The 13,040-nt window shown below is 40.5% G+C and overlaps 1 protein-coding gene across 8 annotated transcripts in view; it reads right to left on the bottom strand.

The window, feature by feature from the left end:
- nav2a (neuron navigator 2a) overlaps nucleotides 1–13,040 on the bottom strand; it is a 174,675-nt gene that overhangs the window by 43,581 nt on the left and 118,054 nt on the right. For all 8 annotated transcript variants that reach the window (XM_077564147.1, XM_077564148.1, XM_077564149.1 and 5 more), the window contains 3 exons: nucleotides 12,872–12,980; nucleotides 11,269–11,673; nucleotides 5,319–5,441 (listed from right to left, as the gene is read on the bottom strand). In XM_077564147.1, the coding sequence (XP_077420273.1) occupies nucleotides 5,319–5,441; nucleotides 11,269–11,673; nucleotides 12,872–12,980 (637 nt within the window). The remainder of the gene's footprint in view (nucleotides 1–5,318; nucleotides 5,442–11,268; nucleotides 11,674–12,871; nucleotides 12,981–13,040) is intronic.

Here is a 13,040-nt window from a genome sequence, read left to right as displayed (position 1 = left end):
TGGATCCAAGTAGAGGATCTAACCCAATTTTCTGGGTATTTTATAGAAAATAACCCAATTGTTGATCCAAAGGTGGGTCAAACCAACCCAAATAGACGATCTGACCCAACTTTCTGGGTTGTTTTTATCAAACATCATCCAATTTTGACCCAAAGTTGGGTCCAATTGACCCAAGTAGAAGACCTGACCCAACCTTCTGGGTTTTATTTAAAAAAAAAAAAAAAGACCCAATTTTTGACCCATGGTTGGATCCAATTGACCCAAGTAGAGGATCTAACCCATTTTTCTGGGTTGTTTTATACAAAATTACACTATTTGTGTAAAATAATCCAGAAAGTTGAGTCAAATTGACCCAAGTAACCCAACCTCCTGGATTGTTTTTTATAGAAAATGACCCAATCGTTGACCAAAAGGTGGGTCAAACTGAACCAAATAGACGACCCGACCCAACTTTCTGGGTTAGTTTTATACAACATGACCCAATTTTTGACCCAAAGTTTAGTCAAATTGACCCAAGTAACCCAATCTCCTGGATTGTTTTTATAGAAAATGATTGTTGACCAAAAGGTAGGTCAAACTAAACCAAATAGATGATCCGACCCAACTTTCTGGGTTGGTTTTATACAACATGACCCAATTTTTGACCCAAAGTTGGGTCAAATTGACCTGTAACAGGGTTATTTTTGACCCAACAGTTTTTAGAGTGTAGGGAAACAACCCCGCACATCACACACATGCATAGAAGGCTGCGACACCCACACACTGCTGAACAGGGTTCGAGTTAGCAAGGCCTCCCGAAACAGTAGCTGGGGTGAGAGTATTGACAGGTTGTTGATATTTCCAAGTGGGTCTGGAGGGAAAGTCATACATACTGTATCTATAGTTTGACCCCAGACTCCTGTTCCACAGGGAACAGGTTTGCTCGCTCATTAAAACAAGACTGGAGGGAAGATGGTATGAAAACTAAATCTCTGGTGCACTAGAAGGTATGGTGAAGGTGGGTTAAGAGAGGATAGACAGGAAGAGGGGGGTGGGGAAGGTTATTGAGATCCAGATGTTGTTGGTAGTGATAAAGAAAAGGGCAACCTCTCTCTTCCTGTACTTGAGGCCAACAGGGGACTTACTCAAGTCCAGACTTGAGAGTCATCAACCTGAGGGAAGGGGAGTGTAGAATAGTGTGTGTGTGTGTGTGTGTGTGTGTGTGTGTGTGTGTGTGTGTGTCGAATCAGACCTGAGGTGAGGACAATTTGACCAGCTTAGCACCAATAATATTTTATGTTCAATGAGAAGCCACTTTGGAAAATAAAATATAGCATTTCTCTAAAAAAACAAAAACAAACAAGGCAAAATAACAAAATAATATTGGGCCACGTTCGTATTGTATCAGTTGCACCAGGACTTGTCTTTGTTTTTGGAGGGTGTTACTGCAGTGATACTCGGTTTGTTGGGAAATAGACAAGTTGGAACATTATATACTACATAAGATTTTATTTCCTGTTAAATACTTTCTGACCACATGCTGACACAAATGCGGGACATATATGAATATGAATCTAACAATGACTATAATGTGGTAACTGGGCTGCCATTTAGAGACCGAAAACAAGTAGCTCCAAGAGCACGCAGTAGAGGAAACGTCTGCCAAGGCCAAACATAACATATATAATCATAGCATATAGCAGGAGATCGCTGTACCTCAAGGTAGAAGGCCGAATCAGCCAAGCGTATAAAAGCCGCTTTAGGAATTTGTAAACTTGCATTTTGTGGCTGAATGATGGATGATAATGTGATCCAGTCCTTTAGGTGGAAATTATTAGCACTGTGTAGTGGTAATCATCTGTCACACATGATGTTGAAGAAGCCATGTCTGCTATGGTCCAAATTCCTCCTTGTCCCATTAAAAGTCCTTTTAAACATATTGTAACAAACATACGATATCCACGACTGCAAGCAAAACAAAAACAAAACAAACATCTTCATCTGCAGATGAAGTAATCCGATTATTGCAAGACATGTTTGGTAGTTAAACAAAAAAAAAAAAAAGTTACTCTTGCTCACAGGCAATTTGAAGTTGTTTTGCAGGTGTTGCAGATAAAAGCTCCACTCGGGCGAGGAAACGAGCTACTGGCAGACAAGCTGCACTTCATGACAATGAACCATCATTCATGGATCAAGCAAAGAATTATAAACAGCTGCCCTAACTCACAAAAAAAAGATTCTCCACGTCATGTGGGCAGACATAACAATGCTAGCACGCCTCACCCCAATGTTAGCTTGAATTGAAAATGGGCTTTTAACTTTGAGGCAGCCAACGAGGGACATTTGAGTTAGCTGTTAGCCTAAACATCCGTGAAGCGGATGATCTACAACTCAGACCAAACTTTACATCACCGAACTGATTGGTTTGGCCGATATTTTATAATTCGCCGCTCTGATCCATGACATCACTGAAAAGGCAAAATGCTCTAGAAAAATGGCTAGCAGTGAATGAGTTAAACCACTATTTACATACATACTGGACACAAAACAGGTACACCTGCATAAGGTGGTCCAATACTGGAGTTGTATAAAAAAATTCCGATAGCTCAGCTTTTATGTTTATGTTTTTTGCCAGAAACGCCGGTGCATCTGTTTGATATTAAAGTCGCAACGAATGGAGAGACAAAGTTGACCCGGCAATTCTACAGTTTTTGATATAGTACTAGAGGCAGTCTGTGTGTAAGGACTTAATCTAGGACTGAAGAACCCCAAAGAAAGTATTTTATACGTCATAAATATGCATTTTCTGATTTTCTCTTTGCGGACTCTCTATCTGAAACAATAAACTGTGAGGTTGTTCCTAATATTTTGCTAACTCCATCGGCCTTATTATTGTCATCAATGCAAAGGTAGACTTTTTGATACTTGCACCTGTAACATAATGAGGTCAGTAAATTCATGAAGCAAATGCTCAACAAAACCAGTTTCACACCACACAGACTCTTTTGACTGCGTCAACAAAGAACATTCAAATCAGATGATAACGTTATAGATTACTTCCTTTCTCTACAGCTGCAGAGACAAATGTCTTTTTCCTGTCCGCTCGCCTGATATATTAAGCTTTATCACCTGAACCGTCTTACCATCTGTTTTTTACCGTTTAACCTGCCACTCTTTCACTTATCCCTGAATTCATCCACTTCATGGTCATGGTCATGGGGAGCAGTGCACCACTCGAGCCAAAATCCCTCTCCAATCCAACATTCCTTAAATCCATAATCTGTACGGACTGATTTGTCCGGTTTCTGAGATCAGCTCTTATAAAAATAACCAACCGTCTCTTCATGGCTGGAGACCCCAGGCTACTCCTTCATCCATATCCCGCACAATTCTTCAACAGAGTAGCTTCAAATGGCATACCCCACTAGATCATACCACTTCTTCAGCCTTTCACATTCCAGCCCCGTTACCACAGGTGTGCTCCAGGGGTCTGCCCTGGGGCCCCTTCAAGTTATGATTTAACTTCCTCTTGGCAATTATTTTCCAGAAAAAAATTATATATATATATATATATATATATATATATATACACACACACACAGCTCTATCGTTAGGGTTTCACCATCCCACCTTTTTTATTGGAAATTTTGAAAAAAGGAAGAAAAAGAAAATAAGAAAAAAAAGGTTAAAAGGGAAAAAAACTAACAAACCCAAACCTCACAATTCTTCATCTTTCTCATAAATCACTCAAGTGCCGACTGGTTCAATTACCAAAATGCCGTCCTTCCACCACACCTCCCTTTGAAATTTGCCCAGTATACATTTAAGGACATCAATTTATCACCTCTCCCCTCCATACCTGTCCAACTTGGTCCCCGTTGCCACCCCTTCCTTCCTTCCCTCAGATCCTCCTCCTCTCTTCATCTCGATTTCCCCTCCACCTCCCTCAACAGGGTTGTGTTTTAATGTATTTGATTACATTTCGTTATTTGTCAAACAATGCACAGGTATTAAAATTCTAATGATTAGTATTATCCAACATTACAAACGTTGCAATGAGATTTCAACAAGATGCACCATCAAAAGTTCCCTGCGCTGCTTCCTTTCCACTTTACGTGTGCAATTTGAAAGGTTTTTCAAACACTCTGCACTGTGACCGAATGCCCTTTGAAGCCCGTGCCCTCCTTGTTCAGGGGTCACAAGCTTTTTTGCCTAGCAACACCCGACACCTTTCCCCTGCCCTGCACTGCAGAGGACCACATAAAAAAAATAAACAGGTTTGTATACACAAGTCAATACATATGGGACAGAAACACAAAAGCGCAAACCGTCTTCAGCTGGACAACTACAAACATCGTCAGCATCGGTTCCTTGAAAACAGAAATACTGCCATCTTTATCTTTGCTAGTTTCGGTTTATAACACCAATGCATTCCCCAAATCCTCAAAATGAATCCCATCCCTGCAACCGGTCAACACCTTCATGTCTTCTCTCAAGAAAGGTAAACTATTTCATCCGCTGCTTGCTAATGAACCAAAAAAAGCTAAAAACGATTAGCTTCTATGAAAACATACAATCAGGCTGCTTGGCCTCACAGCAGCAACATGAAAGCCCAAATTCAACGGATTAAAAAAACGAAAAGTCTGTGACTTTTGTACCATAATTGCTTCCTACTCCTTCCTCTTGTTAGAAGTTCTTAGTAAAAAAACCAAGATGAAAAAGAGCTGAAGACGGAAATATGAAGGCTGCGTGGCAAGACGGAGAGAAGCATGCTCGGAAGAAGGGCGGGAGAGATGAAAGGTGAGCTGTGGGCCCACTTTGTGTTACGGCTCAACTATGGACCGGAGGAGTTTACTGTGAAGGTTTGTGCAAGTGTTTACGTGTGTGTGTTTGTGTGTATAAGGGTAAAAGGCTGCTCACGGGGCAGAGGTTAAAACTCACAAAGACAGGAAATTAGCCACACCTGAGGATTTATAGAGGGGGGAAAAAAAGGCAGATTGCAACACCTTCAACTACTACCAGAAAACATTGCCTCTGTTTGACCACAAAACATTTCTTGAGAAATGAACGTATGAAATGTGAGCAAGCTTAGCTGAGAACACAAACTGAAACCCAGGCTAGACTTTGGCCTGACAGTTTAAAAAAAACAACTCCCCTTCGCAGCACCTCTAAAGTTGAACCAATTCCCACGGAAGATGACTTTGTACCGTCTAGACATCCCATTATGTGGTCAAAACAATCAAACAAACAAGATCAGACCCCTTTTTTAAACTAATCAAATTTCGGTATCGGAATCACACGTGATGTTAGATGAACATTATGGGATGTTGTAGACCTACCTATCAGCATCTCCCTGGCCGGATGACGCGTTTCGATGCAACGTCTCTCGAACGGCGGACATGCTGTCAGGCAGCCGGTTCAAGCGCCGCGTGTACAAACCCAAACCTCCATCGGTCATGTAGCTGTAAAACAGACACAAAATCATATTCAGAAAGACTTTAAGGAATCCCGATTCATCATGTTTTACTACTTTTGTTACATTTGGGACTTCTGAGACAGTAGGTAAGTTTCCATTACCCTCAGTTTTGCGCAAAAGGCAAGTTGCGAAAAAACGGTCAAATATGGAAAAAAAGATGAGGTGTTTTTTGAGACGTGTCCAAATAGAAGTATTTCGCAAAAGTGTAATGGAAACACTTTTCGCGCATTCCCTCTAGTCATGTGACCCCCCGCGAGGTCACGAACGAAAGGAAGCGGCAAGCTTGCTTTCGTGTCGAAGCTACCTCCGGAAGGGATAACAAGTCTTTTTAAGCACAAAGCGATTCAGTTATGAAGCCAATATGTCGCCGTTCAACGCACGTCCCATATCGTTGCATGAGAAATGGCCGTTGCGCCTGGCAACGAGCAAACGAGCGACATACGGCGCACGTCATCTTGAAATCCATACGTCCGCATCGTAAAACGTGTTATAAGCGCGCGCACGCACACACACACCAACACTAAATGGCCGAACTCGCTCGATAAGGGGAGGGAGATGTTTTTAAAGTAATATTAACAACTCCGGGCGTCTGTCTTCCGTAAACAAAATGAGCACCTCCTCCTACAGAACTGCGAGATCCCGCGAGACATTACGAGAATTGCGCCTCAGAAGCGAAACTCACTCGGCAAATCGAAATTGTACAATATCGCTTTTTCGGGATTATTTGGACGGACTGCGTGTCTTAAACTGATTTTCAATGAAGCTTGGAAGAAAACAAACAAACATATATGCGAGTACAGTCAGAGCAACAGTATACTGTATAATCCGGGCATTCATTTCATGAGAAGGATCCAAATGTGATCGTCTGGTTGCAGAAGTTGGAGGGTGACCGTTAGCAGCACTTACACAAACATTCCCACTCAAACTAAAACAACACTGACCAAACCCCCAAATATTGACCCATTTAGAAAACTCCTAATGGAGCTAAATATTGACACATTTCTCCCAGGTGTAACTCAATCAAATGTTTGCTGACTTAAATTGAGGCTGGACCGTTGGGTGGGTGGCTGAATGCTTTCTGTGTGGCGCTCTGATGATCTTGTTTTTACAGTTAAGTGAGTCCAAAAGTAATCCCAACGAGATTTTCAACACTACAACCTTTTCTGGTTCAACTCAGTGTGAGAGTTGTCAAAACGTACAGTATACATTTACAGTGTTTCTCTTGTGTGGCTAAAATTTAAACACAGTCGGCATGTGACCTGTTGGACCGACAACTAAAGATACTGAATTTTACAAGCGGGAACATCATAGTTTGACATTTGGGAGAATAATGTTGAGTTAAACGTTGTCATTTAACACACCAAGTTATTATGTTATATTGTAAATTCCCAACAGAAAGTGGTTGCACGAATATGTGCAATATGAATAACGGGAAATATGGTGTTCCACAGGGTTCAATTCCGAGGCTGCTGCTGTGTTTCATCTTTAGCTCATTTGCTCCTAAAAACGTATAAAAACGTTCTATTTTAAAGATCGCTATGGTCCCAAAAATGGATTTATACCTTTTTTTTTAATGCTAGCGCTTTGATGCAGCCTTTGGCCCAAAGAAGTCGCTTAAAGCAATGGTGGTTATTACAAAACACAACTAGTAGATGGCAGGAGAGTATAAGAGATCAACCAGGGCCATGTTGCGACAAGCTCTTTTCCCCAGTGTTTTCAACATGTTTGTGAATAATGATAGTAGTAGAACACAATATTCTGTGGACCTTGCAAAATCAGTCAACATCCAGTAAAAGGAGCGAAGGGGGTTGCTTCAGTGAAAATGGCTGGGAGTGAATGAGTAAAAAAAAACAAAAAAAACGGTTGTTTTAAAGTGCTCTAAAAACATATAGTTGAGATGATGAGTCAGTGTCCGAACTGCATTGATTTTCAATGCAAGGTTGAGCAATTCTAGCAAAAATAAAGGAACACTTAGGAAACTCTTACTGTTTACCAGTAAACCCTAAACTTATGTCTCGAATTTGAAGGGAAAAAAAAAATCACATTTTATTTTTCAATAAAGAAGGGTTCAATTAATGTGCATAGGAAACTGGTGGGGTTCACCTCCAACAAGAGAACCACTGCTCTAAAAACAATAATAGCCCACGAGTACTGAAAACACTGAAAGATTGAGAAAGCTGTCAACTACACAAACACCCTCTTCCAGGTCTCAGAAACCTGTTAACCTGTAACCGACTACTGCGGCAACGTGCCTAAACAAGACACTTTATGGGCTGACTCAGCAGTGCCACTCCAAAACAAAGCTGTTAATTCAACACAAAGTAACCCAAGTCGCCTTAATGATAATACGTACCTTTCAGCCTCAAACATGGTTAGTCCAAATCCAGGTTATGTAATCTCCAAATCAAAAGTTTTGTCTGTTATCAGTTCTGTTAGTTAGATGGATCGCCCTTTGCATGAAATGATCAGGTGAGGGCAGAGTGGATGAGGCTGATCATAAGTGAGTGCGCAGAGGATGTTTAAACTGCGTGTCCATGTGCAGTCTGAATGTGACGCCAGGCGAGCTCGGTGTTGGTATGCGGCCACACATGCGCTTGCGTCTGTCTACGAAAGGTGCAGGAGGGGCGGGGGGAGGAAGCGAGAGGGGGTGGGGGGGTAGGGATCATAGAGGTTGATCGGGCAACTCAGCCCTGAGCTAAAAAAAAAAAAAAATGTTTCTGGCGGAGTGGGTGTTCGTCAAAGGGCCAAAAGAAGAGGGGAGGGAGGGGCGTGATTTAGTGGTAGTGCCATCAGTTAAGATTCGGACAATGCAAAAATAATTCAACTACTCATACGGTATATCTAAAATGAGCAGCTAACCTGCTTTTAACTCATTCACTCGCAGCCATTTTCACCTGAAGCAACTCCCTTCGCTCCCGGCTGTTTTACTGGATTTTGACTGATTTTGCAAGGTCATATTGCTATAAAAACATGGAACTTACCAAAAGAAAGATTAGAGTCTCTTCTTTCATCAGGATTTTTTTTTTTATATTTCTATCTGTTTCAGTTTTGCACCAGTTAGCATTAGAATATAGCAAAGTTTCCTCATTATTCACAAAGCTGTTTAAAACAGCTTGTTGCAACATGGCCCTGGTTGATCTCTTATACTCTGCTGCCACCTGCTGGCCGTTTTTGTAATAACTACCATTCTTCAAGCGTCCCTCTTCAGTTTAGAGGCTGCATCAAATTGAATGCATTTATACGTTTTTGGGAGCAAATGAGTTTAAATACTTTGTGTGGAAAGAAATTCTTGGTTTCATCTCTCTTCTTTTGACACTGGACCAGTGGTGCAATGATTACTCGATTAATCGTCAAGTCATCCATTATCAAATTAATTTTAAACTTTTTTTTAAAATTGATATCAATTATTTGTTTGATTAACTCTTTGACTGCCAAAAACGTTAAATAACGTTTAGTAAAATCCAATGGAGGAGTGCCAAAGACGTTAAAAGACGTTTTTTTTTTAAAACAGAGGTGAAACTAACCATTTTCTATTGTTGATTACTGAAAAACGGAATAAGGTAGAAACAAACTTTTTTTTCTGATGAAAGATGAGAGTCCAATCTTTCATTTGGTAATATGTGCGTTTCCATAGTCCAAACACATATTTTTCTGTGGACCTTGAAAGACCAGTCAAAAATGCTTAAATCGGCTGGCACCCACGGCATCCCTTTTCTGAAAACGTCTGGCAGTCAAAGAGTTAACTTAAAATTTCCAAATCCTCAGAATTTCAGCCTATCAAGAGTAAATATTGGCACATTTCTGTAGTCTTGTATCAATTAAGTATTTGCAAACAATTGCTTTTACAAATGCTTTTTAATTTCGCTTTAATTTCCAGGATCAACATTTTTGGCAATTCTCTGACATGTTACGGACCAAACCGGGAACTGAATCAGTTTGTACATTTTCTGCACTGTCAAACTGAAATATTATATTATTTTTGAATAAAAAAGAAATTTAACACAAAGTAATTTAATCAGATTCATCAGTTAACATAATTAATTAATTAATTCATTCATTCGTTAATAATCCATAGTTGCATACATACAATGGGTTGAACTCTATGTTATGTTTCAAAGGTTATCAGCACGCTTGCATGAAGCCCGAAAACGATCCTCAGGTGTGTTGGCTGAGAGAGACATGGAAAACAGGCTGGATAGTGATACTGGAGGACCAGGGCTGAGAAACATTCTTATAGGGGAATACATGCAGATGATATTGTGCTAATTTATTACTCCAAGCAGCACCATTGACTTTCCAAACGTGAATTTATGGCGAACGTTCAGAAATATATCTGATTGTCTACTTATTAAAAACTTATTTGATAAATCCTTCAATATTTACTGTATACAGGACTGGGATAGTCATAGTCTAGTCTGCTTCTTGATGAGTAAATAACTAGCAGCGGTTTGAAGTACATTATGAGGAAGGCACGAGTTATGAAGAGATATACGGTATGGTTAGAGTATAATCCAAAGGATAGTTCCTCCTTGCTGAGCAAACATGCCGCCTCACTGCAGAAGAAGCAGTTAGCGGACGCTCCCATGCTTGTGAAATTGCTAACCGCTAAATAGCCTTTAGGCTGTAAGGGGGCGGGGATGGGGGGGGGGGGGGGTCTATCAGTCTGTGCCTATTAGAAATGTTTACGCCTCGGGGCGAATCCACCACACTCTGTCCCGTACACAAATACAGATTAGAACACACACTTCATGGTTTGGCAGTTTCTACGTCCAGTCAACCTGCTTCATTTGAATAAAAGGCAGTTTTGTCAGTTATTGTCACACGCAGACGTGTCATGAGGACGTGAGCATTGGATGGGCTCGGCTACTTATCCAGACAATTATTGATGAAACATGCTGTTTTTAAGCACCTCTGCAAAATCTTTTATTCTATTCGGCACACATTAATATTACAATAACTCATAGGTAACATTATGAGTCACAAAACAAATGAAAATGTAAATAAATAGTTCCCTGAAGTTAATACAGCTTTAAATTGATCTATTATTGGCCGTATCAAAAATGCTCAAACCTGGTACCGGCTGATAGTCTATCTCTATTTCTGACGGACACAAATTTGATAACATTTATTATTACATGTTAGGTCGATAACGATAACTAAAACATGGTGCATCCAACATGTCTGTCATGGAAGTTAGCCCAAAGTGTTAATGCTTTTAAATCCAACTATTCTACCTAAATGATTGATGTATGTTTGAAAATTTCAATAAGCAATTTTTGCCAGATCATGTTGTTGCACTGTATGTTATTTTAGCAATCTTAGTAAACTACCTTTTATTTCTATACTTTTGTTGCTTCTCTTCTTTTTCTTTCAGTGTTTTGGGGTGTGCTCTCCCCAGTTCAAGGGGGGCTAATACTTTCGCAAGGCACTGTATACCTGCTATCATGGTTGCAATATAACCACTGCCAAGAGCGAATAAAACTGAATTTCCCCCCCCCAGTACACATCCTGCATTTGAACTTTTAATAAAACTGTATTGAATTCTGCAGTTAATTGCCACAGATGTGCTAATAGTGGCCAAAATTTGTTCCAACATGGAAACTAGCCTACGGAAAGATAAACTGGCTATCTGTATGTCTGCCTTTGTATGAGATTGGATACTTGTGGGATCTCAGTAATATAGAATGAATGGATCCTATCAAGTAACATTTGGATCCCAGGCAGTAACCGTAAGCAAGGTACATCGCTGCCCCCTTCTGGCAGCTTTTATATTTTCCTCAAATTTCCCCCCACTGCTTTTTAAATCTACTCACCCACTGGTGACATCATCCGTGCGTGTTGCATTCTTGCTGAGAACATCTCCATCGCTCATGTATCCAGTGACCTCCATGGCGAGCCCATCAAGGTCTACGTCGTCCCCGGGTCTGTCTCCAAGATCCCCGCCGCAGAGACCCCCGCTCCTGCCGGCCAGCTGCCGTCTCAGGTGGCCCGGGTACAAGTAGCGTCCTCCCTGGCCACCTGCCGCGCGGCCCGCGTATCCATTCCCAGTGGAAGGGGCATCGCCCGCTTGAAGGCGAGGGCTGGACTGACCCAATCGCCATGACGACAAGGAGGGTCTGGCAGAGGTGAGACTTAAGATGCTTCTCCCCCCTCCACTGCTGTTGCTGCCGCTGCTGATATCTGTGGTGACGCTGCCATCAAAAGTGGTTTCCAAAGTGCTGAGGAGACAGAAGTTGAAAACTTTGTAACTGTTCCTGGGCTCAGTTTTGAAATTCTCCCCCCCAAAAAAAACACCGTCAATCGAAGCAGCACTAAACTAGATCTGGACAGCTGCGTCAACACAAAGATGTGAGGCCAGAGCAGAGGTCGAGAGTCTGTGGCAGAAAATGAGATTAGAGCTAAACCTTGAATCAAAGAAGGCTTGAAAGGAAAGCACGCCGATCAAAGTCAAAGCTTCCCTCAGAAAAAGAAGAGACAACAAAAGATAATACCTGGAAAACTAGACAGACACAGTCTGTTGACCGTGAAGCCAATCAGTCACGCCCTCTGTCAAATTATTGACTATTCTGATCAAATACACAAATATATAAAATTTTGCTTGGTTCAAAAACAATTATGAATACAAAAGCGATTTTTTTTTAAACCCTAATTATTATCATTACTGTTATCATTATTATAAACATTTGTCACCTGCCAAATCAGAACGTCAACAAAGTTATGATTTTTTTTTTCAGCAAAACACCACGATGCATTATATAGAAAAAGCATATTGCATTCATTTGAAAAAAACTCCTGTTTTTCTGACAAATTTTTTGGGGGGGCTTTGTTTTTTGTGGATTTTGAATATTTTTTTTTGCACAGCATTCCGAAATACAAGAAAAAAAAATCTGAAAAACGGGAAAAAATATAAAAAATAAAATAAAATAAAAAAAGATTAATCGGCAACAAGTCAATTGGAGTTCATAGGTAAAAAAATAAATAAATACAAATCTCAGAAAAACACAAGCTGGTGCTCTTTTTTTCCAGATTTTTTTTTCCCCTATTAAAAAAAAAAAAAAATCCTCTTGTTTTTCTGAATATTTCCCCTCCCCTGTTTTGGGGAATATTTTTTAAGGACAGAAAAAAATATTCAGTAAAACTGAAAAAAATCAGAAAAACAGAAAATAAAAAAATACACAAAAAAGCAAAGCCCCCCCCCCCCGCCCCCCCCAAAAAAAAATAGCCAGAATAACAGGAGTTTTTTTTTTTTTTCAAGTGAATGCAATAATACGCTTCCGGAACATTAAACACAAAAGTTGGTGAGAATGTAAACTGCAATAAAAAAATAATAATAATCACATAAAAGCGTCATATTAAACCAAATGATTCTCTATCAACCTTGTTTTGTCGCCTTCTTAACAAGTCGCCATTGCGTACCTGTGTGTGACCTGAGTCCCTCGCAGGCTGGACATGGTCTCCTCCAAGTTCTGGCGCAGGTCTGCAATGTTTCTAACAGTCCGCAACCGCCTGGTCTCTGGGTCTTCACCTGCGGGTGATCAGCACAGCGCATCTTGATTCCATGTTGACAATGAGGAAAACAAAACAA

This window comes from Vanacampus margaritifer, chromosome 4 (genome assembly GCF_051991255.1).
Source record: "Vanacampus margaritifer isolate UIUO_Vmar chromosome 4, RoL_Vmar_1.0, whole genome shotgun sequence".
In the NCBI taxonomy this organism is placed as follows: domain Eukaryota; kingdom Metazoa; phylum Chordata; class Actinopteri; order Syngnathiformes; family Syngnathidae; genus Vanacampus; species Vanacampus margaritifer.
Note: the sequence above shows the minus strand (reverse complement) of the source record. Positions and strands in the feature narration are given on the sequence as shown.